The sequence below is a fragment of the Vidua macroura genome, chromosome 1 (genome assembly GCF_024509145.1).
Source record: "Vidua macroura isolate BioBank_ID:100142 chromosome 1, ASM2450914v1, whole genome shotgun sequence".
NCBI classification, from domain to species: domain Eukaryota; kingdom Metazoa; phylum Chordata; class Aves; order Passeriformes; family Viduidae; genus Vidua; species Vidua macroura.
Window position 1 is genome coordinate 316988 of NC_071571.1, and position 27832 is coordinate 344819.

At 54.7% G+C, this 27832-nt stretch overlaps 2 protein-coding genes across 2 annotated transcripts; both read left to right on the forward strand.

Moving 5' to 3' along the window:
• Positions 1-707: 707 nt before the first annotated feature.
• Positions 708-9077, forward strand: ASB10 (ankyrin repeat and SOCS box containing 10). The gene is made up of 5 exons (XM_053984080.1): positions 708-999; positions 5100-5367; positions 5851-6355; positions 8092-8205; positions 8454-9077. The coding sequence occupies exons 1-5, from the start codon at positions 708-710 to the stop codon at positions 8637-8639; spliced, it is 1365 nt and encodes a 454-aa protein (XP_053840055.1). The 3' UTR covers positions 8640-9077.
• Positions 9078-19716: 10639 nt separating this feature from the next.
• GBX1 (gastrulation brain homeobox 1) lies at positions 19717-27031 on the forward strand. Its single transcript, XM_053985425.1, is given in 4 exon segments — positions 19717-19766; positions 19768-19963; positions 19965-20505; positions 26227-27031. Coding segments are annotated over 4 exon segments (1311 nt in total). The 3' UTR covers positions 26751-27031.
• The last annotated feature ends 801 nt before the right edge of the window (positions 27032-27832 follow it).

Here is a 27832-nt window from a genome sequence, read left to right on the forward strand (position 1 = left end):
ACAGCTGCCAAAAGGAACAGAGGCAAAGTCTGGCTCCCCGTTTGATCAGCACCTTCAGCCACACCACAAAGAACTTGATTACAGTTTGGGACCGATGTGGCAGTGCTGTACAAGCTGTTTTTCTCAGGCTCACCTCTCTGCCCTTCTGCATCCTGCCCAGTCCTGTGGCAGCCAGCCTTGCTGCCCCGGGGAAGGGGCTGGTTCCCAGAGCAGTGTGTGATGCTTGTTGAGGGTCTTTTGGTCCCTGTGGAGCTGCCTATGGGGAAGAGCCCTGTCCTTAGTCCTTTATGAGTTCTGATGCCAAGTCTGATCCAGGCCTTTCCCAAGCTCCCTGCCATGGTTGCCCCCACCTTCTCTGCCCCTTTCTCAGTGGGAGCACTGTGTGGAGCAGGGGCTCTTTGCAGAGCAAACAAGCACAAAGAGAGCGTTTCCAGGCTGCCTGCCACCCCTCTCCTGTGCCTAGTATGTGCTGGTGATTGCACCTAGCAGCTGAAAATAAGCTCTGGGAAGAAGGGGAGGTGGTGATGAGGAGCTGCCAAGCCAGGCTATTTATACTGGGTGATTCAGGCCTCTGTCTGAGTCCAGCCAGATGCAGGGGAGCTGGAACCCAGGAGCAACCTGCAAAGGACAAACCCTTGATCAAGAGGGTCTTTGCTGTAATAGCTCATTTACTGTGGGGCTCCCACTTCTCTGGTTAGTTACCTGTGATGGACTGCACCTTCCCTCTCCGCTCTGCCCCTCAATGTTCGCTGCAGCCGGCTCCGTGGAAGGATTCCTGCAGTGTGAGGTCCCACCACAGTGAGCGCAGCCTGAGCCCATATGGCTGGGGACACCAGCACAGCCGCCTGGAGCCACTGGAGTGCCAGGATCTGCTGGTGCAGAACGCACTCTTCACTGGAGACCTGGACATGGTGCAGAAGTACTTCACCAAGAGCGCAGCCGTCAATCTCATCATTGAAACCAGGGGTGATGTGCTGCGCTGGACAAGCAGTAAACGTGGTGGGTATGAGGGACTGGGACATGGGGGGATAGAAAACTCCCAGGATGGGGTCCAAGGATAGGGCTCAGGCACCTGAGAAAAATACTGAAAGGAATCCCCAGTGGTGGAAGAAGAACTTGAGAAGAACAGCTTTAGTGCGAGGAAGGAAGTTTCCAAGGCTGTACAACAAATAGTAGCAGGCTTGTTGAAGGTGGCATGAGGCAGATCTACCAGGAAATAATGAGAATAGGGCCCTTGGAAGAGTTGCTGGAGAAGCACATCCTCAGGACTGTCCTGTTAGAGATTGCTGGGATGGATGTGAAATATGTGTGAGGTGGGGAGTGTGCATGGGTGAAGAGGCACCACTATGTTGCTCTGTTCCATGAGATAGATTTGACAAGGGGAGCAGAAATCCAGTCTACGAGAAAAATGGTGGAAACAAACTTTCCTCAGTGACAGGAGGTAGGAGCTGATCATTCTTAGTGTTTCTCTCCCTCTGTACACCTCACTTGTCCATCTCTACCTTGTCCAGGCACATTCTGGGGCTACCACACATGCTTCCACACTCTGGTCCCTTTTACTCACCTTCTCATCAGCATTGTCTATAAGCTTCTCAGCAAGCAATGCAGCTGGTGTGCTCAAGGGAGAGGTGTGCTGGGCAGCCTTTGTGCCCTTGTTCTTGCTGCTGTCAGCTAGTGATGTGGTGCAGGCAGACTCCCAGAATTTAAGAGCATCAAGTGGGGAAGGTCTTTGACTGTATTGGTCCTGGTTTAGGGCAAATTTGGGAGAGAGCCTCCTCAACAGAAGGCTGGTGGCAAAAGCCACCCATATGAGAATGGAAGAGCTGTTGACGAAGCTGCTTTCCCAGAGGTGCAGGCCAAATGTCCTGGTGCGTAGACAGATGACAGTTTTGTGGGGATCCACTCCAGCAAGAGACAAATAGGGTGCGTGGGCTTGCCAATACATATGCACTACTCGTGAGTGGTAAAGATTATTTACTGAGCTGCAAGATTTGTAAGACACAGGTTTTGAATTGTTACAGTCTACTTAGGAATGAAATCACTAAAGGTATTACCCTTTGTGTAAGTGAGACCATTTGTCAGTAAAATATGGGCTGCATGTGGTAACTCCTGTCTTATGCCAGGCTGGCAGACACTGGAGCAGCCAGTCTCTCTGCTGGTGAAGGTTTGTGCCCCAGAGAAAATGGATCAATGTAAAACAATCTCATGCAGAAATTTCTCTAATCAACAAGGTTTCAAGACACAAAAAACCCAACCAAACAAGATGATTCATCAAGCACAGAGCAAAAATGTGCTGCCAAATTTATCAGATAAGAATACAGAACAAAAACCAAAACAAACCTTCATGCTACCCGAGGCTTGTCTCTGTATCTCGCTGACAGTGTAGGGACGGGTTCCTAGAACAGTGACCTTAACAGTAGGTTCTAGTGACCCTGTCTTTCCCAGATCACCTCACTGGTATTTTAAGGTGCCCAGAGGAAGTGTAAACTGTCTGGTGTCACTGATACTTACACCGCTTTCTGCCTTCCTAGTGCATGACTGGGAACCTCAAGCTCTCATGGGATACCTGCTTATATCCTTGGGTAAATAGAGGGTCCCATCAGGTGAGAGCATCTGCCAGGGGCTTCCCTTTCTTTACCTTTTTGTAGGCTACGTTTCAGTTAGACGAGGTGAAGTTTGCACACACAGAGCAAACTGGATACTGTCAGCATAGAACTTGCTCATTTATTTTCATTACTGAGAAGGGTAAAGTTCCCTGTCTTACACTCTGCATTGGTCCTCTGGCAATTGTTGCTTGGTGGTCTATTGGGGTCACTTAACTGCATGATCTGAGCAGTTCCGTGACACAAAATTAAACTGAACTCTACTAGCCTTCCATGCAGTTTGTCATGTTCTCTCGATCACATGGTGTGAACAATGTGTGCATGGTGCTATGCCACGTGAGCAGGGCATGCTCTCCTGTGACCAAGGCAGGCTGGCTGTATGCAGCCAAGTGTGGCCAGAGGAAAACACCAGCTCAGGTGACAGGACTGCAGCAAGCAGCTGAGCCAGGGGAGTGTCTGAGGACTGAAAGGGAACACTAAAGCTATGCAGGGGCTTCGTGCAAGGCTGGATATCAAGAAAAAGGAGGAAGTGGGGAGGGTCTAAAGGATAATTACCCCCAATTTTCCCCATCCTTGTACCTATGTCTATCACTTCTTTGGCTTTGATTAAAAATAGCTGTCCTGTAGCTTGTTTAAAAATGTTCCTAGTGCCAGTGGCTCAGGTACAACTGGTAAATGGGTGTGCAGTGCTGGAGACGTGTGTGGAGCCAAGGGGTGGACAAAGGCATTGAGATGTGTGTGGAGCTGCTGGGGTCATGCTGTTGTGGTCTGGGCAACTCACTGAGTAGGCATGATACCATTTCCCTCTCTGTTGTCTTAGTGATGTCTCGTCCCCATTTCTACCCTTCAAGCTCCCCTGCCCTTCCTGAGGGTTTTGCCTTCACAGCAGGGCACTGCTGAGGTACTGCTGCCTGAGTGGAGAGCCTTTATCAGCCTCTTGGCCCCAGCGCTTGGTCACAAGGTTTCCCAGAATAGAACAGCTGAGACTTGAGCTGTGCCCAGCCTGAGCCAAAGAGAGGGGTGTGATGTGTTCCCCCTCCCTGCGGAACGCCCTGGGCTTGCAGGCAGGCAGACTCTGGGCCCAAACACAGGCTGCTGCTGGGGCTGTGCCTCAGAGCCTGGCTGGGGTGCACCAGCAGGTCCTGTCCTGGTCTCTGAGGACAGTCTGTTGGGTGCTATGGGCAGCATCACAGGTGGAAGACATGAGAGCCAGGAGCCCATCCGCACACAGCAGGCGTGTGGCCCTGCCCAGGTGTTCTGGCAGGCCCTGCTGGCTGGGGATCAGGGCACTGTGGCCAAGATCCTCAGAGATCCTCAGAACAGCCTGAGCCCCAATGCTGTGTTTGACACCAGTGACCTGGAAGAGTGGAAGAACTACCGCTTCAACCCCCGTGGGCTGAGTATGGGGCAGCAGTGGGGCTCAGCCTGGGCATGTGCTGCAGGGCACGGCTGCTGCTGGGATCGTGTCTTACGGGTGCTACTGGGCTTGCAGAGCTGTGGGAGCGGGAGCAAGAGCATGGGGCTGTGGTCAGGTTCTCCTGTGTTCCTTGTGGAAGGGGGTTCCTGTTTCTGAGAGCGCAGGGTGCATCCAGGAAACCTGGTCCCTCCCACAAGGATTGTCTTAAGTGCTCGGGAACTGCTCTGTGTGCAGCCTGCTCTGCGCTGTGGGCTCCCACTGCGGGTTGTGCCAGACTGTCACAACGGGAGTTAGATCTTTGAGATGCTGCAGTTTGAACCTGGCCCTGGAAAACACAGATGACATGCTGCCTCTACAAGAAGGAGCTGAGAGGATGTAGTGTGGAACACACCATGCAGTCTAGGATGTCCTCCAGCTCAGTCTGGGTAGGCAGCAAGAAGCACAGTTTAAGGAGGTTTTTTCCTGTAGCATCTGCAGGCTGTTAGCAGGCAGAAAGCACCAGCTCAGCGGTGGTTTGTGCTGGGTCAGCATCTTTGAGAGCCGGCACATTTCAGCCCCTTGCTCTCTCCTAGGCTCTAGATGTCCATCTCTTCTGTAGCTTGTTGTCTGCACCCTGCTCAGGGCTTGAGTACCTTGTGTGTGTAGCAGTTGGCTCTGACACCTCTCTACTGCTTGGTTCCTTGTGTTTGTGGTGCTTTACACATGGTGCTTGGCCCAGCCACCTCACTGCCATCAGCCCTGCTCATGCCCCAGACCCTTCATCTGCTGCACCCCTGACAACAGAAACCCCGTGTCCCACCTGAGCCACAGGTGAGGGCACTCAGCCCAGAACAGCCTCTGCTGTGGGCTGCTGCTCCCTGGAGCTCCCTGTCTGCATGACTGCATGGCCTGGGAGCCTGCCAGGGATCTCTGTCTTTGGCGGGCCAGTCCAAATGCAGGCATCTTGCAGGGAAGGGACCTGATGTCCCTTGATGGGAAACGCGTCTCTCAGGGGGATGTACCTCATGCGCTTAAAGGAAAGGGGCGGGTCTTTGTGCATCGTGGCTGAATGTGGCTCCCTGACCCCTCTTCCCCTGCAGGACTGTGGTCGCTGAGCTACGAGCAGGAGCTCACCACGCCGCTGCACATCACGGCCAGCCGGGGCTACACGGACTGCCTGCGGCTGCTGCTGCTCCGCGGCGCTGCCGTCGACTTCGCTCCGGGGGGCAAGACAGCCCTGCACGAGGCTTGTGCAGCCGCCAGCACCGCCTGCGTGCGCCTGCTGCTCGGCTCCGGAGCTGATCCCGACGCTGTCTCTGAGGATGGCTACCGGCCTCTCCACCTCTGCAAGAGCTCAGACTCCATCGAGTGAGTCCTGCTGGGGGAACGCAGCCTGCCTCCCTCCCCCTCGAGCCTAATCCCGTGTAGGACGGGTCCCTCCTCTCCCCTGAAGGTGGGCTGGTGGGTACAGAATGGGGGTGGCCTTGGTGCCTGTTCCTGCACCGGGATGACCTCTGAGGTCCAACAGGTGACTGCAAGCTCGTGTCCTTAGCAGAAGCAGCTGACGAGCCGGTGGTCACACTAATGTTCAGGGTGTTCCTGTGCAGATCCACTGTGCATGCGAGCAGGCATCAGGTGTGACAACACTTTAAGAGGTCTGTGTTAGCTGAAATTAGGGTGACAGTATCTCTGTTCACCAGTCATCCTGGCTCAAAAACACTGCTCCAGGGCATGAGCAGCAGGGATTTTTGGACTCTGGGGAAAAGCTGGGGTGGTGCAGATGTGGGAGCTGGGAGGTAGGATGGGAGGTGGGGATGAGGAATGGTCAGCAAGTCGCCTTGGCCCATACAGGTGTGTTCAGCAGCTGCTGCAGCATGGTGCCAGCGTGAACAGTCAGACGGAGGAGGAGAAGGACACAGCACTGCACGTGGCATCACGGCACGGCCTGGCAGAGCATGTCCAGCTGCTTCTGCACCATGGCGCTGAATTGGAGATGAGGAACAAGGAGGGGCAAACACCACTGAATGCTGCCTGTGCTCAGCACCATCAGCCCCAGGACATGGACCGCTACTACCGGGTCTGCCAGCTGCTGGTGGAGAGCGGTGCCAGTATCAACGCTGAGGACCGGGACCGGCAACACCCACTTCACCTGGCCTGCAAGAATGCCAACGCTCAAATCGCGGAGCTACTGCTGGCCCGGGGTGCTAATGTCAATGTCATGAACTATGGCGGTAACACGGCCCTGCACAACATCCTGCAAGTGGCTGCCTACAAGCTGGAGCATCGCCCAGAGCTCGTGGTGCGAGCGCTGCTCAACCACGGGGCCGTCCGCATCTGGCCAGGCTCCCTCCTCAAGGTGCGGGGAGTGTGCTGGGAGGGGAAGGCTGTGAACAACACCGGGGCCCCAGTGGACCCTCCTGTCACAGCAGGGCTTGTTCCAAGGCAGCCTGTTTGCTGTCCTGCCCTGCTCTGCCCAGGGCCTCAGAAGGGAGAACTGGCATTATTGGTATGGGAATCCCTGATGTTTTCTCCTGGGCTGTGTTTTGCTGTAGTACTCTCCTGGTTCTGTCTAAGCTCTGTGGACAGTACTCACCCAGTTTCCATAATTACTTGCTCTGGAAATTGTTGGTTCTTTTCCTCTGGAGGTGTTTCTTCTCAGGGGCACACCCTCCAGCTCCCGCTGTCTCTGCAAGACACCCGCAGACATAGGGTTAATTTCCTGTCTTAATTCCTGAGCACTGCCATAATTACCCAGCCCGGAGATCAGCAGATTGCTCTCCCCTTTGGGAAAATACAGGAAAATCAACAATTAACACTAATTAATCTCCTATTAACGCCAGATAATGAGGATCACTGGTACAGCCAGAATAGACTCTGACAGCTACTGCTGGCCTGGGCCATGGGGAGTGGCAGCCCGGAGCCAGGGAAATCTGCCTCTGTGCGGCTTTGCCTGGGTGGGGTGTGCTCCAAAGGCTGCAGTGTTGCTAGGTACACGGCACCGGTGTCACCTGCACCCACGCCAATGTGGGACACACCAGAGATGTTGTACAAATACGTGTGAAGCCGCCTGCGGTTCTGTGCCACCCTTGGCATGGGCACAGCACTGCTTTAGACACAGGTACAGGTGTCTCTGCAGCCGTGCACCAAAGAGGCACAATCCTGCATCCCTGAGACCTTGGTGTGGCCCTCAAAAGAGGCATAGTGTGCTGTGCTGTGTTCTGTCTGATCACAAAATGAATGCCAGTCCCTGCCCTGGAATGGCTCAGCTCTAACTACTGAAATGTGAGGTAAGGAGTCTGGTGTAAAGCAGAGTGTTGGTATTTATGAGCTCCTTGCAGCAGTAAAGCTGATGGAGATCATCACCCCAGCCATGTACGATGGTCCCTGTGTCTGAGGAGAAGCTGTGGGGACCCGGCTGTGCTGAAGGCAGCCACGCTGTGCACGTTGAGTGATGGCTCAGCCCTCCTCTTGGCAAGGAGGGATGCTCTGGTGCTTCATACCTGCAGTGGTTTTTCTCTCCTGGGTCAGAATGAGGGAAGGACAGGAGTTCACCAGATTTACTACATCTGGATTGAGTAGTACTTTAGGAGATGACAGTGGGGCTTGCAGGAGCTTGCCAAATGATGGTGATCACTTGCCCCTGATGCCTTAAGTTCTAGCTTTCATATTTTCTGGATTCTGTACTATATTAGTACATAACTGAACTTTATATAAAGCGTTAGCAAGCTCCCTTCACAGCTTTGTCAGACTAAACCATCCTTTTCCAGCCCCAGAACCAAGGATACCATTACAGCTTCAGTCCCAAAAAGTATAAACAACAGTGAATTGAGGAGAGCAGTCTGGGAGGATGGGGCTTCATAACCTGAAGCTTTAATTGGACAATTAACCCAAATATGGGAATGGACCAAAACTTATAAAAATATAACAACTCATGACTTGGAGTCCATCTTGGGTGTAGCCTCAGTCAGGCTCTTGTACTGCCCAAGGTGTATCCTTTGAAGGCCTTTTTAATCAATCCCTACTTTATTCCTTTAACACTGCCCAGCCTCTGTTCTGGGGAGCCTCTCAAGGCGTCTCTCTCTCCCTGGCCAGGTGCTGCGGTGCTGCCACACCTGCCCGCGTGTCATCGAGGCCCTGGTGAACAGCTACAGCCACGTGTGTGTCTCCGAGGACTGGGTGGATGCAGTTCCAGCAGAGGTTGTACAGGTAAGGGAGCAAATGCCGACTGCTGGCTGAAGAACACATCTCCAGGTTCTGCTGGGCTGCCAGGGGCATCTAGGCCTGGGGGGCGTTGGGCACAGCTGGGGCTGGCCATGGTGGGGTGCAGGCACAGGTATGCTGCTTGGGGACACAGAGGATGCTCCATAGTGAGGCAAGTGAATGTGTGGTTCTACCTCTGTCCCAGGGTGGTATCTTCAGCTTTGCATGCCTCTGGTCCTTTCTTCTCTCTGTAGAAATACCCATCTTTCTACCAGTCACTTTTCTCCCTGGGGCACAGACCTCGCTCCTTGCAGCACCTGGCTCGCTGCACACTCAGGACCCTCCTGGAGGGCCGGCTGCTTCTGGTCCTGTCCCAGCTACATCTGCCAAGTGCCCTGCACCAGTACCTGCTGCTCGGCTTCGAGGACGTTCTCTACTAGGGGTGGCAGTTCCAGTCCCGCTGTGCCTTTCTGTGCAGATGTTCCACCCCTGCCAATGCAGTCTGCGCTTTTGCAGCCACCCCCTTCCCCTCACCCCACTCCTGCCTGGCCCCATCAGCCCCCTGTGCCAAGCCTGCTGCTGTGTCCCAGTCTCAACCAGCCTTGTGCTCCACACCATGCACCTGTTTTGGAGTGTTCTGTTTGTCCGTACTAATCTAGACAGACTCCAGACTAACAAAAGGAGGTATGGGAATTAGAGAATTTTGTGGTACAAGGAGCAAAGACGCTGCATGGATCCCAGGCTTAGTAGTAGGATACCAGTTTCCCTATCCCAAATCCAAATACTCTAGCCTGTACTAGGCAACTCTGGTGCCCTGGATGATTGCTGTGGTCCTGTCTTTAGTCAAGTTGCTTGGTCTGTACCAAAAGGTGTTTGGAATAAATCCTGTTCTTTATACCTACCTGAGCACAACTTCTACATTTCTTTGGAGACTGTCCTGACAGAGGTCACCTGACACGCCATGGGTGGTGGCATATGTACTCAGACCTGTGCACCCACCTGCTTCTCAGAGGGAAATGTGGGGTGGGTGTTCCAATCAAAGCCCTTTCATGAAGGTACAATGTCTGGGTTACCTGGCTCAGGAACTTGGGGCAGGATGGCTGCGCTTGTGCAGCTCTGAGGACCTCAGTGCTGGTGAGAAGGAATGTGTCCTGGGCCTGTTGCTCCCCTGGGCAGAGAGCAGCCAACACCCAGAGCCCTGTGCAGGCTCACACTGCGGCCTGGGCTGCACCACACCCTTGACAAGGTGAAGGGAAATGTTTTATCCTGCGACATCAAGACGCAGTTATGAAGAAAAGGAAGCACTATCCATCCTTTAAAGATGTGCTGTAAGCAAACTCCATTACTGCCTCTGGCTCAAGGAGTGCCTTGAGCACCACAGCTGTGGCTGGCACAGGTACCCAGGGCATTGGGTCCCTCCTTGTGCTGCACTCGTTCTGCCTGGCCTCTCTTCATGGCCACGGCAGCAGTAGGACTCTGCAACATGCAGCTCTGAAGAAAAGGCTGTGTGACAGACCCAGGGATGCTCTCTGTCCCAGCCTCTCCAGGCACATGGGCTGTAGCTGTGTGCCCTCAGCCCTGCTGGTCTGAGGACGTGAGCCCAAAACCAGACTGAGAGGTTGGTTGTGTTGCTCCTAATGTGCCTGCCCTGCTGCTGTGCCACAGCAGGAATGCTAACAGGGTACGAGAGGGATGTGTTCATGTGCTACAGGGGCACACAAGGTGCCTGGAGAGCACTTGTGCCTGCCTTTTTGTAGGTACTATTGCAGCATAGACGTGGTATTTCTCAGGAAGGTTTGGCTGTATGACATACAGGGGCAGAGAGGTGAGATGTTGGCTTGGGGTGACCACAACGATCTGCAAAACTGGGATGAAGTGTACAGGGGAGCGATGGCCTGCCCTTTCACCGTGGACCAGTAGTGCATTTCCCTTGCAGCAGTGTAGGAACAGAGTCTGAAGTTAGTTACCTCCTTCCTGCTGGCTGAACCAGCTTGTCTGCTCAAGTCATCTGTTTATGTGATCAGGGCCAGTTGTCTTGTTCCCAAAGTCTAATCACCACTTTCAAGAGTTCATTTTTAGCCAGATGATATCTGTGAGTGAAGGAGGAACAGAAACAGGAAGATCTGTCCTTTTTGGTGGCAGCACAATCTGGGATTGCCATAGCCTGATCTGGTGTCCTGGTCTGAAGGCAGCCTGCAGAGCAGCACACCTGGACAGGTATAACATCCTTCCCTCCAACATTGTCCCTATGCCTGCATTAACTTGTGCTCAGTAATGCATGCTCAGGCATAATAATATCTCCTTAAAACAGGGAAGAGTTTAATTTAATAGTTTGTTTTATTTTGTAGTTGTTACTTGTGACTGTTAGGCTTATAGCTGTTTCTTGTCTTTTTGGGTTTTACTGGTTGCTTTTGCCAGTTCTAAGGCTGCTCTGCACTGGCTGATGAGGGCAGCTCCAGCTCTTCCAGTGGGAAGAGGTGAACACACAAGGTCAGCTGCTGCAGGCACAGGCAGCTGCCAGTCACTTCTGTGTCCTGGGTTTGCTGGGAATATCTCTTGGGCACAGGCTGGTGCTCCTGCTTCAGCATCCACCTGGGTTTGTCAGCAGAACAGTCATGGCAAGATGCAGCCTTAAGAGTGGCTGGAGAGATGCAAGTCCACTGTTGCATTTTAAGTGTAGCCATTCAAGTGACGTGCTCTGGGAAAGAGTCATCCCAGGTCTAGACAGAAGTTTCCATCCCAGCTGCAGCCACTGGATCCTGCTTTGACCCATTCTGTGCAACCAAAACCCTTCCCATCCCTTCTGACAGACAACCAGCACACTCTGCAGACTTCCCAGCTTCAAGCACCTGCTTGACTCTCACTCAATTTTTCCTGTTCCTCAGTAAAGAGTATGAGAAGCCACAGTGGGGTTTAACAGTGAGGTACTCACAGGCAAAGCAAGCAGAAAAAAACTCTTTCCCAACATGGCTGTACCCACCCTGTCTTGTAACCTGCTTCTTAGGTAGTTTTGATTCAAAAAGGCATCTTTGTATTTTTTGGTTGTGGAGAGATTTTTTTTTTTTCTGCCATAAGTTTGACCAGTCACTTTTTGGACCTGTGTATATTTGAGCATTCTGATGCCCTTGGGAAGGAGAGAAGAATTGCACAGTGCACTGATCACCTCGCTCTCTTTATCTTTCTACTGTCACTGTTATGTTTCATTTGATGCCATGTAAGAACATATGGGCAAAAATTTTCTGTTTCTCTTCATTATGTAATTTAAAAGGACCCAGATCTGTGCTATTTCTCTCCTTATTTGGGCTGGAATTGTGTTCAGCTGTGCTGTTCCTGTGTGGAAGCTGTCACCCAGCCCTGACTACACACACAGGGTTTCCCTGGGCCTTTACTTGTTGCGGTGCATCCCTTGAGATGGAGGAGGGCAGCTGTGCACAGTGCTGCGGTTGTGTGGGGGTTGTTCTGCTGTGCACTTGAGAGCCACACGAATGCTCAGGAGCCCTGGGTCCACATTTGGTGTGATTTGCCCATTGGCACAGCCCAGGAGGAGGCCTGGGCAGAGATGCCTCCAGTCAGTGTGGGCTGTGCTCCACAGCAGGTGTTGCAGCCTCTGATGTTGTTCAGACCTGCTACACCCATGATGCTGTCCCTGAATTAAAGTGAAGCCCCATTCTTCTCACTTACATATTGCACCTCACACTTCACTGTAACCAGCCAGGCTGCTCCTCAGCCTGGTGTTTCCAGCAGCCCAGATCAGGTTCTCTTGGGCAAGTGCACCTGTTACTTTACTATCCCAACAATTCATTTTTATCCATTGCAATCATTTTATCAGCAATGTTTTTTTATTTCTCCCTGATTACTAATAGCATATAGCATTGATATGTGAAGAGAATAGAGATACACGTGTCAAATGGATGTGTAAGATAAGTCTCTCAGTCACCAAGTTCTTTTGGATCACATAATACTGAGGACACTAACTGCAGCATACAGCTATTTTTTTCTTATTAGAATGCCATGCAGAACTTAGTCAAGTGACTTACAGATTTCTAATCATGCCCCATCTCTCTCATTAGCTCTATCAAACTTGTAGGCTTATAAAAAAGTTAGATAAAATAATTTGAAAGTACCTCTTTCAAATTACATTAAATTGGGTCCTAGTTTTTACTGACTTACCCAGGACATCCTTTGACTGCTTGTCTGTGGTTGCTTGGGAGGCATGTTGAACTAACTGCTGTGTAGTTTCTTGGATATCCATGTGAACGCAATTAAATACTGACAAGACATTGGTATTTTTCCCGCTAGTAATCTTAAGTTCCCCAGTCTGCCATGATTTGTTATAAAGAAAAAAATAGATGGTTCAGTGAACTCATTAGCCAATTAAATACTCTTGGATGTAAGCTCTTCTCCTGCACATTATAAAAATTGTTACTTACACAGTTTAGCATCTTCCTTAATTACTGATGGAATAGAAAGTATTTCATTACCACTGTAAAATATGAATACTGCACATAGTTGTTTCAAATGCAGAGCAGAAATATTTACTGAGTTACTGGATTTCATTATGCAGAATGTGTGCTGCACACAGACACCTGGGGCAGGTGCCCAGTGCCTGCAGGTCTCTGGCTTCTCTGCTGCAGGGGCACACGGCTCTGGGGTCGATATTTTGAAAAGTTTGAGTGAGAGAAGGGGTTCAGAGTAGCACCACGAGTGGGTGATGGGCTGCAGCAGCTCCTGGCAGTGGGAGGTGTGGAGGTGAGGGGTTGGATACACCAAGGCTGCTCCTCAGAGCCTGTGTGCAGGTGTGGATGCCTGTTCTCCAGCTCAGGGTTCACAGGGCAGGAGGGGCTGAGAGCCACCCTCCTCCCAAAGAGTGCCAGGGACCCCCTCATTGTCCCCTGGCCCACTGCTGGACCCTACTGTGTCTTCTTGCTCAACCTCCCTGCAGGGCTCATTCAGCACTGTCAGGCTTTTCCTTGGAGGTAAAACCAGATACAGTGGCTGGAAACTGAAGCTGGGCAAACACATATTAGAAATGAGACATTTTCAATAGCAAGGGCAATTAATCTTCTAGTTAATTGCATCTTAGAACAGGTTATCATGGTGCATGTAGATTTCTTATCTCAGGGGTTGTTTTTAAATCACATGGGGATCTGCCCTAGCCCAGACCAAGGTTCATCTGCATGGCGCTCAGCCCAGTCCCAAAGAGATCAGGCCGATTAATTACAGATCTCTGAACCTTCACGGGGTGCCACAAGCTGCTGTCACCACTGAAACTGTGTTTGGCCCCAGGATAATAAGTTCCAGTTTCCCTTCCCAGCACTGCTAACTCCATTCACACCTCATTGACAGCTCTGACTTAACCAGAGTTTCCTTCATTTCGACCCCACTGGTCTGTACTGGTTCTATCAGCTTCTTTGCTCTGAATGTGCTGGCTGCAGTGGTTTCTGAGAAAGACAGTCTGAAATAAATGGGGATAAAATATAAATAATATAAATAATGCTGTTATTAAATTATTTAAATATTTGGTCTTACACCACTTCTCTCACAAGCTTTATCTTTGACATCTCAGCTGTTTGGCAGCACCAAGCATGTTTCACTTGAGTGGGATGGACAGTGGTCAGGAGTTCTGAAGGACCCCAGGGCTGGATGTGACCCACAAAGGCAAACCCCATCCTTTCCCCAGCACACGAGCACCTCGGGGGCTGCCTGACAACCCTGGCTGTGACTTCCCCCCGAGGAGGCACTGCAAGGTGCCCTGACTCAGGGCAGTAGGAACCTCAGTGTCCACCCCAAGCTGTGACCCCCCACATCAACACAGTCCCCCTGAACAGAGCTTTGCTGGGTTCATGCTGGGGGCTTGCTTGTCCCGACAGCAACTCTCCCACTGCCGAGGGCTTCTGGTCTTTCTTTGTGAGGAACAAGACTCCAAATACTTCCTGCACTTCCGTTTCCATCCAGAGGTGCTGCAGCAGATGCTGATGCTCCTGAGGTGCCAGGCTCCACAGGTGACTCCCAGGGGAGCAGACCCCTTTTGCACACTGGTGCTCTTTGGGCTGTCAGCCCCGCTCCATTCTCCGGCTCATTCCACACCTCAGCAGAGTCACCTGCAGCTGCTTACCAGGGGTGGGTGCTTCGGGTCGCTAAAAGAATCCCCAGCAGAGGTATCAACAAAAGTTGGTTTGGTATAACTTTGCAGTAGTAGCAGAAGACAGAAAGAATGGTCAGAAGACAAGGAAACGACCAACAAAAGCCACCTCTAGGAGAAAACCTGAGCAGTGACAAAATAACAATATCTTAACATGGAAAAAATACCTGAGCACCTCTCCTATGAGGAAAGGCTGAGGGAGCTGGAACAGTTCAGCCTGGAGAAGGGAAGGTGCCAGGGGGGCTCATCAGTGTGGATAAATACCTGAGGGGAGGCCATGAAGGTGATGGAGGCAGGCTGTTTTCAGTGGTGCCTTTGACTGGGCTGTGCTCCCAGCTGAAGAAACGATGTTCATGTGCCAGTCTGTATTCTGCATAGTGTTGCATAACCCATTTTGTTCTGAATCCCGCATCCTGCACTCTAAGAACATCAGCTTTGCTTACAGGCTCTCACAGAGCCATGAGATGTATGCCTATATAGTGACCTGCAGATGATGGATGTCTTCTGGAGTGCCATGCTCACATAGCTGGTGAGGCAGAGCAGTGCACTTGGAGAGAGCTGCTTCTGGGCTAAACATGCAAGAGGTACCAGCCCTGTGCCTTAGAAGCCCCATAATTATCTAAAGAATTTGGTTAACATTGCTCTCCCTGAGCAGGATCCAAACACAGGAGTGAGGGAGGGCTTGGCTCTCCTAAGCAGAACAATCCTCAAAGAAATATGTGAAAGGAATATGTGAACCTTGTCCAGGACTACAGAGACAAAAATTTCCAGTCTGAGGTCCTGTCAGCAGCAAATCCATGCACCTGAGAGTGCTCTTGCTACTGTTCATGAGGATCCTGGTCTCTCATTGCTCTAGTTATGGCCCTGCCAGGTCTAGCTCTGAAGTACCTTCCCCAGGCATGAACACAGGTAGACAGGTTTCACCATCAAAAGCTGAAGACAGAAGTACGTGGGGCAGCTCTGCAGTCAGGGGGAGCCTGTGGGACCATGTCTGCAGAGGCCAGGGGACCTCCTGGGTGCCCCTTTCACATGAGCTGCTGCCCACCTCAGGCAGTGTGTGGCTGCAGAGCCTGATGGACCATGCCATGGGCACCACCAGTAGCAGGATCTGTGCCTGGCGGGAGCCCAGCTTCGGTCAAACAACACCATGGCCACAGCCAGCCTGTTCTCTAGCCTTCCCAAACTTTGAGTAAATAATTTTACAACGTTACTCTTGCTTTTAATATGTTTAGCAGCTATATTGCAGGAATGCCTAGAGGCTGTGACTAGATTTAGTCCTGTTGTGCTAGATTCCGTGCAGAGATAGTAAGTGGAGCAGGTAGAGGCATAAAGTTAAGACTGCATAGCAGTTTCCATTAGGAAGACCTGCTTTCATTTCCCAGTCTGTCATTACGCTTTAACTGTTGCAGTTGTAGTTGCTGTGCTGTGTTACTCAGAACTTTACCCATTACAGATACAGCAAAAATTAATTGGCCTGTATTTGGCCAACAGCTGGTGCATCAGGAATACACTCCAGACTCTCCACCTCAGAGAGGAGAGCTGGCCCGGGTGGTTCTTTTCCTGCCCAGTAGCACGGGATCAAATTTTCCTTAATTAACAGCCTCTGAGGATCCCACTTTGCAGGTTCCGAGCAAGGACACTTTTAAAGGCTGATGGTTTTCTCCCAGGGTCCTCTGTGCTGATCAGACAGGGCATGCACCATCTTCAGTACAGGCACTGTCCCATGTGCCAAGTGTTGAGCAGGACACTTCCCAGGCTTTCCTACTGACTCCAGAAAAGCAGGTGAATGGACTTGTCCGTCTTCACACGTCTGCAGCAAGGAATGAGGATAAGGAGGAAGCTTGAGCAGTTCTAATGCAGAAAACAGAAGAGAGGTGGTAAGCAAAGGCAGACTGAGGATGGAGGAGATGGGCCAGGCTAGTCTGTGATTGCTGAAGGTGCTGCTTGCAGAGCCTTCACTTGAATTCAGCACTCAAGGCCCAGCTTGGTGAGACTCAGGGCCACCTGCTGAGACTGAAAAACACAAGCCATGACACAGTGACCCCAAAACAGGAGAGAGCAGGTCTCCTCCTGAGACTCTTTTTTAACTCAGTGTCTGATAACGTACCTAGCAAGGTCCTGAGACATCTCCATCAACAGCTGAGAGTGCAATGAGACATGGGACTTTACAAATTGCACACACAAATAATATTTCTGCTGTACCTGGCGTGTTGGACAGTCTATCTTCAGGCACATTAAGGAAATACACTGGTTCCTTGAGAGGGAGGGATGAAGCCCTTTAATCTGGAATCAAGGGGCTTTCTGCAGAGGTGTGTGGAGAGGGAAAGATGTCCAGGAAGCATCTGAGCAGAGGAGGTCTGAGCCTCAAGTGGAAGCCATGGAAACTGCATTTCACTAGGCAGCAAGAAGCTGTGGAAGATTCAGCATAGGTTACACAGTTGAAATTGGGAAAGCCCATGGAAGTCCAATGGGTGGACGTGCAGCCTGGACCTTCATTCCAAGCTGGCTCACCCTGTGAGGATGGTAGATGTGGGAGCTCTGTCCCAGTTGATGTACACATGACAGTATAGCAGCACATCTTTGCTTTATTATTCTTACAACCTTTTTTTTTTTTTTCTGTAGCCCTTCAACATATCCTTCTCTGAATCTTTGCTTCACGATTTGCACATGAGTTTCTACCTCTACTACAAAGTCTCATGAAACAAAGTAAACCAAAGTGGAGTAAATTGCTGGGGCCCTGAGTACATACCCCCTCCCTGGGGGAGGTTTGACTCTCCAAGTCCAGGGCCAACTCATAGGATGAATCCATGTTTCATCAGATCTGCTCTGCTCACCTTCCTCAGGTCCTGTGGGAATGCACCCTGGTCAGTGAAGCACCTGCCTGGCTTCCCACCCCTCTGGAAGCAGCCTTTCCTTGCTGCTTCTAGCATGGAACAGACCAAATGTTTGAAGGGAGATGGGGGCTGCAGGAATGCAAGTGTATGATCAGGTAAGCAGAACCTTAGCCTTGGAGACATCAGTAGGGACTTGCAGGGCGCAAGCTACTGCTGTGCAGAGGGCAGTACTGAGCTTGTGCTGCGGTCTTCAGGCAGGACCTGCACTGTGGGCACAGGCTGACACCCTCCCTCCCGTGAGAGACACAGTTCCACAGTTCACCCCCAGCTCGCTCAGTTCTCCAGCAAGGTCGCTAAAGACAGCAGTTTCCTGTTGCTCTCAAATATCTTGCTAACCTATGTGCAGGTGTGAGGTGTGGGTTGGTTACACAGAAAAGATTCATTGAACAAGTGATCAAATTGTATTTGCTCAGGAGTCAGAAAGCTGCTTGCACAGCCTGGATCTGGGCCCTTTTGAGTACAGTCTTGAGATCCAGTAACACATGGCTATGCTTTCACTTTCTCCATGGTCTAAGGTGCTTTCATAGCAGGGAATGGACCTGAGCTATGCATTGAAGATGCACCAACTTGAAGGTTCCTTTACAACAGACATCTGATGGATGAGGCAGGAGAGCTGGGGCAAGGACAGGCAGAAAATGGATGCTGACCAGCAGATCTGGAGCCATGTCATATTGTGTCACAACTGGTCTCTGCGGCGGGATTCATCCAAATGCTTGTCATTGCCATTTTCCTTCCCACCATGGAATCTGGGCCCTAATCCTGGACTGGGGGCACAGCCAGTCAATGACCTTCAAAGATGAGCATCTCACTCTCTCAGCAATCCAAGGGCAGGAGGTGTCTGCATCAGAGTGGTGACAGGGATCCCCTACGCCAGGCCTCAGTTTTATGATTCAATATTTGAGCCTGGATGATTATTTTACCATTGACTTCTCCACACCCATTTCCTTGACTTGGAGCAGGACTGTTTTTGCTGTGGGGGGATAATTGAGACCATAAGGATGTGCCACAGAAAAAGGCACAAAAGACAAGAAAGAAAGAAGAGATTGTGTGATGTCATATCTGGGCCCTGGGGATTCAGATTGTGCCTGTTTAGTGGAGGAAGGCTGAGCACCCCACTTTAAGCACAGTGGGACCATTATGCCTCACTTAAATGCTCCACACAGGATCCAAGTGTCCAGCTCTGTGGCTGGGTTGGCATGTCCCACAGAAAACACACACTTCGAAGTGGTGTTCCAGACATCCTCAGGGACAAAGCAGAAGGTGATGGTAGAGAAATCCATGTGTTTACACAGATATCGATGCCACCAGGGAGCCTGGGTAGTTAAGCAGCCAGGGGTGCTGCATCCCTGGTCAAAGGGGAAATGCAGGCAGGAACACACAGGGGACTTGAGAAGAGGAATACCCCTAGGTGAGAACTAGAGGTGTGGAGTGTCACTGTGCCACTGAAACTACAGCTTGAGTGAGCACAGACATGACTCCAGCTTGCATTTCCTGGCTTCCAATCACTTTAAAAATCCTGATACTCTTCTGAAGCAGGGCTTCAGTTTGCTTGCTGCACGTCTGGTGAGCCGTGCTCTATAGACAGGACAACCCAGCTGCCGAGCTGGGGGCAGAAAGTCCTCTGTTTTAGCGTGGGGACTCCCCACAAGAGGCAGGCGATGTTCCTCCGGACACAGAGAGCACAGCGGAGCCGCGGCTCGGGAGCTTTCGCCTCGTACGGCGCTCGCCTGCTCTGCAGGCGGAGCGATGTGCACCAGGGCTGCTGGCCATCACCGGGGTCGAGTCCGACACACGGACTGCGGGGGGCGAGCGGTGTCGGGGCCGCGGGGGAGCAGCAAGAGGGGGCATTTCAGGATACACACACCCCCTCCCACCCTGACCCGAGGCCCCGCGGTCTTCCCGGCCCCGCGGCGCCCAAGCCCGCCGGTCTCACGGAGACCCCGCTCCAAGCTGACAAGGCTCCAGCGCCGAGAAAGGGCGTCTGCCCTTGCCCCGTGGTTGCTCTCCCCGCGCCCTGTTCGGGAGGTCTGCAGACACGGCACAGCACGGCACGGCACAGGCACGGCACGGCACGGGGCGGCCGGTGCCTGGCCAGGGCCGGTCCGTCGGGGCGCTGGAGCCCGCCCTTCGCTGCCGTCCCCGGACCACTCTCCGCGGGCTCGGTCATCAGGAGCTGCCGGGAGGGCCGGCTCGGGTCCGGCGGCGGGAGCCAGGGTGGTGCTGGGCGGAGCGGAGCCGGTTCGCCCCGTCCGTGGGCCCGGGCCCGGAGAGGGCTGTGCGGAGCGGCGCGGCCCCGTCCCGTCCCCACAAAAGCACCCTTGTCCTGGCCCCGTAATTGTTAATCATCAATCACCATTAATAACAGCTGATGAGGCGGGAGGGGGAGGTGCCTTCCCAGGGGCCGGCCGCGCCGGGGGAGCGGGGCGCCTTGCCCCGCCGGAGCGGGCGCTGAAGGAGGAACTCGACCGTGATGTGCAGAAGATGGATGAGAGCAGAGGGCGACACCCCCGCCCGCCTCCCCTCCCCTCCTCCCCCCTCCCCTCGGCAGCCCGGCCCGGCCCCCCCGCGGCGGGGCGGGCGGGCGGCTCCGAGCGCGCCTCCACTCCGCCGCGCCGAGCCAGCGAGCGGGCGGGCGGGCGGCAGCTCTCGCCGGGCGCCGGAGCCCACGGGAGGCGGAGGGCGCGGGCCGGGGCCGGGGCCGCGGCAGCGGCGGCGGCGGGGCCCGGCGGGCGGCGGGATCGCGGCGACTTGGCGGCGGCCCGAGCTCGCCGGAAAGTTGGTGCCGGCTGAGCCGGAGGCGCCCGCTCGCCATGCAGAGACCCGGCGGCCAGGGGACCGCCTTCTCCATCGACTCGCTCATCGGGACGCCGCCGCCGCGCTCCGGGCACCTGCTCTACACCGGGTACCCCATGTTCATGCCGTACCGGCCGCTGGTGCTACCGCAGGCGCTGTCCCACGCCCCGCTGCAGTCGGGGCTGCCGCCGCTGGCCCCGCTCGCTTCCTTCGCCGGCCGCCTCACCAACACCTTCTGCGCCAGCCTGGGCCAGGCCGTGCCCTCCATGGTGGCGCTCACCACCGCCCTGCCCAGTTTCTCCGAGCCCCCCGACGGCTTCTACCCACCGCAGGAGCTGCCCCCGCCGCGCGCCACCCCCGACGCCGGCTGCCGGCGCGGCGCCGACGGCCTGGAGGCGGAGGAGCTGCCCCCGGGCCGCGACAAGGGGCCGGCCGAGCCGCCGCTGCACTTCCCGGAGCCTTTCCCTGGCCTTGCAGGTAAGAGCGGCGCGGGCCCGTCCTGCCCGGCGCACATCAGCCGCCCCGTCTCACCCGGAGCAGCGCAGCCCCGGGGAGACCTGCCCGCTCCTCTGCGCCGTCCCAGCGGCACCGGGGGGCAGGCGGTCTTGCGGGCCGGAGCTCGCCAGGACGGCGGTGCTGGGGCCGGGGCGCGGCGGGCAGGACGGCGGGGTAGCCAATGGGTCGTGGCGGCGGGACCTGCCCTCGGCTGCACTCCCGGCCCGGCTCGGAGTACCGAGCCGATTCCCCTCCGTCCCAGGCCCGGTCCGCAGCTTTCCCGGATGGGAGCCAAACTTCGCTTGCCTCGGCCGGGCCGCGGGGCAGGAGGGGCGGGAGAGCGGCCGGCCATGGGGACGCCGCGGCGGGACCGGAGCGCCGCGGCCCGGAGCCGCGGCCGGACCAGTCGCACGGAGCTCTCCGAGGTCCTGGCACTCGGCCCGGGCCGAGCGAGGCGGAAGGTGGCGGGGCGTCCCACGGCTCGATCCGCAGCCCTCCCTGCTCGCACCGGTCTTGGTCCTGGTCCCCGTCCCGGTCCCGTTTGGTGCGGCGCGAGGCTGCGGCTTGTCCCCAGCATGGTGCGGCGGCCCGGGCCGGTGCCTCCCGGCGTCGCCGGGCTGCGACTACCGGCTTTCTAAAGTTTCCCCCGAGCCCGCCCCGCAGGGGCGACGGCGGATCAGGTCCCGCGCCGAGGCGGCCGCCCGCAGCCCCGCTCTCCTCCGTCCCGGCCGCCGCGCCCGCCGTCTCGGCACCGGCTCAGCCCGACGGCGCGGGCAGGCGGCAGCGCCCCTCCCGGGACCCCCGGTGCGGACGGGAACGGCTCTCTCGGGGTCCTCGCCTTTGTGCGCTGCGACCGCTCCCCGAGTGCGCCAGCACCAGCCTCGGAGACTTGTTGCTCCGTAATTCTCAGCCAGGTCCAGCACTCAGCTCCCCTCCCTAGGTCCTGCAGCACGGGGCGTGAGGGGTCCCTGCGGCAAGACACAGACGAGCCAGCTGCTGCTTCTCTGGCGCGGCCTCTCTTGAGCTGTCTCTCCTGGCCGCTTCTGGGATCCACCTTTGTCTCACAGGCTTCTTGGCATGGATGTGTGCTGAGAATCTCTGCTGCTTCTTGCAGTGCTTGGCTGTTTGTTCTCCATCCTCTCTTTGGTCTCTCCTGGGTAAGCCCAGGTGTCTTCCGTGCCCTGCCTTGTTTGTCCCTCAGAAGAGCATTTCACTCACTCAGGTACCCCTTAGACTTCTCAGCCCAAGTAGGACAATGAGGGCATTCTCCCTCCCCCTTGCCTTTCTGTGTTATTGGGTGCTCCTCCGGTGCTCCCCGGCCCCTGTGCTGAGTCAGAAGCCCAATGCAATCTTTTTTTGTGAAAGTCTTCTCAGGGGCAGCACTGCCCTGGCCAAAACCAGGTCTATACGACCTCACCTTTCCAGTCTGTGAGCAAACAAACTGCATTGTGCTTGATCTCCCTCTATGTCTCCTCCATAACTGAGCCCAATATGTTCTCTCCTCCCAAGGGACTCAGATGAACTGTCCCAAACTGTGGCCACTTCTGAATCCAAGAAATCGTACCTCTAAGACTTTTCCTGTTGCAACTGGATCATATGATCGAAGGGAAGATGTCTTCTACAGCTGTTCATCCCCTGCTGCCTCTGAGCACTGGGTTTGCTCTGGAGCCATGAGGGGTGCTTGTCCTCCTGCACAGGCATATGCCCATGTGCACCCAGTTCTGTGGGCTGCTTTGCCCAGGTCCAAGAGGATTTGTCAGGCCAAATGTGCCTACCTTTACCTACTGCTTCTCCTGGCTGTACCAGACAAAACTGGAGATGGACAGTGGGGTTTGTTTTACAACCATCTTAGAGGAAACTCAGGAGGGTTGTTGTGAGCTTTTTCCAGTACTAAGGAATAGAAAAATGATTCATGTCAACAGGAGTCATCAAAAACTATCTATAAAGCAGTTTGCTCTCACATCCAGTCTGTGGCCCTGACCAAAAGCAGTTGTCCAGGGAAGAGCAAGAGAGCACAACCTGTTCAATGGTCAATTCTAAAATGGTACTTCCCTCACATCCAACCATCTGCACATCAGGGACTTCCTGTGCCAAGTGTTGTTTCTGTATATTTAGTAAACTTTGACTGATTTGTTTTCTGTGGCCTTATCTAATCTCCCCTGGAGTCCACCAGAAAGGAGGGATAACCTTGACATCAGCCACATCAAGATGGCAAGATGTTGCACAGATTTTTTACCTGTAGAAGAACCTTGTGAAGAATAAATGCCCCCTTTTGACAGTTTTGCTGACATTTAGCGACTTATACTCTGGAGTGACTGCTGCTGTCCCTAGGCTCTGTTAGTGTCTCCATCATGCAGGTGTCTGTGGACACAGGATCAGTTGCTTCCTGGATCAGCCAAAGGAATTAATGCACTATTTTAGGACTTCTCTCTGCATCCACTGGATTTGAAAGTTGCTTCCAGTAACTGCCACCCTTCTTGAGCAGGGAGAGGCATGTAGGGAAACTGGTGGTGAGAAGCAGCAAAGCTTGAGGTCTGGTTTATTTCTACAGCTGCCACAAAGGTGTGACCCCTGGTGTAAGGGTACTTAACATCCCTAGCTCTCCACACCTCTCCTGGAAGCAGGTTTGTTCCTGAGCTGTACAGATCTTCTCTGAGATTCAGGCAGTACTCTGAGACTCTTTCTTGGTTTGGTGTAGTGACAGCACATTCAGTCAGGGACAGGGTGAAGTTTCTGTTGTTCCCCTTACAAACACAAGGCTCATCACAACACCCATTCCTGACCCAGGTCTTCCTGATGCTTCCCTGATAGCTTTGTCACCTGTCACACTCAAGTGTGACACTCTTCACCATGCTTTCCACATCCATGATCATAGAATTACAGAATGGTTTGGATTGGCAAGGACCTTTAAAGGCCACCGAGTCCAAACTCCCTGCCATGGGCTGGGGTATCTTCAACTACATCGAGTTTCTCAGAGCCCTGTCTGACCAGGCTTTGAGTGTTGCTGGGGATGTGGTATCCAGTACTTATCTGGGCAACCCGTGCCAGTGTTTCACCACACTCATTGTGAATAATTCTTTCTTATACCTCATTTAATTGACCCTCTTTTAGGTAAAATCATCACCCCTTGTTCTATCACAAGAGACTTTAAAGTCTCTCTTTTGTCTTTCTTATAAGCCCTCCTTAAGTACTGACAGATTGCAATAAAATTTACCTGGAGCCTCCTCTTCTCCACACTGAACAACCCCAACTCTCTCAGCCTGGCCTCACAGCAGAGGTGCTCCAGCTCTCAGAACATTTTTGTGACCCCCTTTGGACTCTCTTCAATGTCTTTGACAAGATCAATGAACAGCTGTGACTTTGTGAAAAACAAACCAGTGGGTCAACCCCCATTTACTGCTTCTCGTTGATTTTTCAATCATGATGCTTTGCTTCGTGACAGCTTCACTTCATGTTCAAAGGCCTTGAAAGTCTCAGTATACCCCAACCACATGGGTGGGATCCCCTGCCTTCATTCCTTCCTTGCTGGGGACATAGTAGGTGCCTAACAGACCAATATACCAATTTTATTTGTGAACACATCCAATTTAGATTATGTTATCAAGTAGTTCCAAGTTCCTTACTGCAAACCCAGCCCTTTTATAAGATACAAATGTGAGAGAAATTTAAAATTTGGAGTCTGGTTCAGAAGAGGGTATTCAGAGATAGCACCTGTTTTGCAAACCATCATGTTGCTCAGTCTTCTTCCAATCTCCTGGGGCACAGCCTGGGCTGACAGGAGCAAACTGCCCTACAAGCACTGTTTGCTGGTGTGGCTGCTGGGATGCCATCCTCCATCCCCGGGGAATTGCAGTGCCAGGGCAGGACCTAAAAAGCCCTTGGGGAAGACACTGAATTCCTCATAAGAGCTCTCTTACCTTGTCAGGCCCCATGCTCCACCAGAGAGAGGTGGTACACAGAAGTGGAAGCTCTTCTTGTCTTCAGCAAAGTGCTTGCATGAGGTTTTGCAACAGCAGCCAAAGTGCTCCTTGCCACCTGCTGCTGATCCTCAGCCCCACAAGCACAAAATCTCTTTACCCTCTATGCACATGGGAAAACTTTTCCCCTGCCCCTGACCCTCAGGAAGAAAGAAATCACTCTGCAGCAGGATAGAGATGAAGGTGTTCTTTCCCACTGTAGGAAACAGGAAGAGCAGGGAGAAGATTCCAGATCTCCAAAGCCTGGTCTCAGGAAGCCACAGGCTTGCTGCAGGACTGACAAGGGATGTGGGAGCTCCACAGTCATCAGACTACCAGGAATGTCTTCTGGGCTCAAGTAGTCTCCTGCAGTTCTGTTTGTGTATTTAAACCCTGCACTGTCAGGCTTCTGAGGGCTGTTCTGCCTTTCCCACTGAGATGAGGTAAGGTGGCCAGTGATCCAGGGGCCCTGGTTGCATGTGCCAGTACCTGGACACTGCTTAGAAGTTTGGAGAGCTGCTGCTTCTCCTTGTGCATGTTAGATTATATAGAGCAGCAGTGCTTCAGGACAGCTCCTTCCAGCAGTGATTACTGGTCTTGGGTCAGACTTGAAGAATTTTCTGGTCTCTTCTAGTCTCAGCATGACAGAAAAGCTTCTTCACCTGCTTGTGCATAGCTGTGGGTCCTCCCTTCGTGACCCCTGTCTGTGGCTGAGAGCATGTTCTCAATTTGAGCCCTTCTACTATGGAAATTACTGTCTTCCAAACTTCTTTCCTCCGTCTGTCTCCCACCGTGTCCTCCCTTGCTCCATGGCTGTTTAATCCTTCAGACAGCAGTTTGGGACACAAGCAGCTTGCAGGAAGAGATTCATACCCCAGTACCCTATCAATATCCTCACAGGCATCTTAACAGAGGTGTCTGCCATGATCCAAGCACTGCATTCTGCCTGATGGCCTGGGATGAGGTGCTGTCTGTTGTGTGATGTTGACAGGTTCTGTCCCTGCCCCTCTGCCCACTGCTGGGCGTAGCTGAGCCCTGAGCATCGGCTGCCTCAGCACCTTGTTCCCTGGCTGCACAGTCTGCTGTGGTGCACCCTTGGATTAGGGAAACCCAGAAGTGGGCCACCCCACGTCCTGCAGAGCCCTGCAGAGAGGTTTGCTGGGCTGGAGCTGGCTCTGGCTGCTGTTTCCAGGACAGTTCTTCAGCTCTTGCCTGGCTACTTTCTAACAGCATCGATGGTCTAGTGCACTGGGAAGAGACAGGGAGGGCTGAGCTGAGAGACAAGGTATGGCCGTTCTTTCCTATGTGGACATCCAGACAAGCCCTGGAAGTGTGATGTTCTCCGCTAGACCGAGACCGTGATGCTGCTATCGCTGGGATGGGGTTGGGGCAACTGCTGAGGGGATCAGACCCAGGGTGGCCGCCGGCTCTGTCGGTGCTGCCCCTTGCAGCCGGGCAGGCTGCGGGGAGAAGGGCGCTGGGGTCCGCGAGCGGAGCGGCTGGCGCCGCCCGCAGCAGGATCCGGTGCAGGGCTGTTGGGGCTGGAGCCGGGGCTGCCGCTTCGCCCGCTCCGGGGCTGCGGGACGCGGTAGTGACGGGGTCCGAGACAGCGGGAGGAGCTGCAGCCTCCCGCCGGGGGAGCGGGGAGAGCTTTGGGAGCGGGGGGACCCGGGCGGGGCGGGGTGCGGGCGGGCGGGGTGCGGGCGGCGGGCCGAGCCGGCGGACACTGACGCTGTGTGCCCCGCAGACGGGAAGGCGTACAGCTCAGACGAGGAGAAGCTGGAGGTGAAGTCGGCGGCGACGCCGTGCAGCGAGCGGGAGGAGGAGAGCTCGGCGGGTGAGAGCGAGGAGGAGCCCTTCCTGGACGGGGCGGCCGCCGGCACCGCGCTGGGAGCCAAGGGCAAGAGTAAGGGCGGCCCCGCCGCCGAGCAGCCCCCGCCGGGCTCCGGAGCCGGGAAGAGCCGCCGGCGCCGCACGGCCTTCACCAGCGAGCAGCTGCTGGAGCTGGAGAAGGAGTTCCACTGCAAGAAGTACCTGAGCCTGACGGAGCGCTCGCAGATCGCACATGCCCTGAAGCTGAGCGAGGTGCAGGTGAAGATCTGGTTCCAGAACCGCCGCGCCAAGTGGAAACGCATCAAGGCCGGCAATGTTAGCAACCGCTCGGGAGAGCCCGTCCGCAACCCCAAGATCGTGGTGCCCATCCCGGTGCACGTCAATCGTTTCGCCGTGCGCAGCCAGCACCAGCAGATCGAGCAGGGGGCCCGGCCCTGAGCCCGGCCGGACTCCCGGACCCTGGGGCGGGTGGCGGCGGCGCGGGGCGGGCCGAGCGCCCGCTCCCCCTCCTGTGTACATGTCCCTTATTTATTCCGTGTAAACTCTGTACATACGGCAGCGTATCCTTCTGTCCGTGCCATGGGGAGTGCGGCCGCCTGGCCCTCGGGCCCTGGCCGCCCGCTGGGCCGGGCTGAGCCGGGCCGGGCCGGGCCAGGCCCTCGCTGCCGCTGGCGCTCGCCCATGTATAGCTGTGATTTCAATAAATTATTTTCTATGGAGCAAGACCACGTTCTTCCTCGCTGCAGGAACGGGGGTCCTGCGGCCCCGGCCCGGCGCGGGCAGAGAAGGAGAATAGGGAAGGGAGAGGGATGAGAACAAGGACAGAGACAGGGACAGGGACACGGGCAGCGGGCGGCCGCGCCGACCCCGAGAGGCGGCCGCGGAGGTCGGGGCGGTAAGCGGACGGGGAGAAGGGGAGGCTCGGGGCTCACCCGCCCTTCGGCCGGTGCCGGTACCGGGGCCCGCGAAGCCGGAGGCCGTGCGAACAGCAGCGGTGGCCTTGCGGGCTCCATTGCACCCGCTGCTGCGCCGGTGCCGAGACGCGGGAGAGAGAAGAGGATGGGGCGGGCCGGGAGGCGCCCGGGAGCATCCCCAGGTCGGCCCTCCCGCCGGCGGAGCCGGGGCCAGGACTGGTTCGGGACCGCCCCCGCAGCTCATCCCGGAGTGCGGGAATGTGTGTGCTGCTGCAGGCTCCCAACACGGCTGCGGCCTCTGCCCTGGCCCGGCTCCCTGGCGCTGGGATGCCCTGGGACAGGTGCAACAACAAAAGGGGCTCGCACATCCAGGCCAGCCGTTCTCTGCTCTCGAGAGCTATCGCACGAGATGCTGCTTCCGCAGCGAGCCCAGCCCCAGAACCCCATGAACCCGGTTTTGCACAGGGCACAGCTGCACGCCCAGTCAAGCACACAAGGGCCGTGTGGCTCCCTGGGTGTCCAGCCTGGGAAAACTGTTCTGGTGTGACAAACATCAGTGAGTCCATGGGGCAAGGGAGCTCCCATGCCTGTGCTGTGGTAGCAACA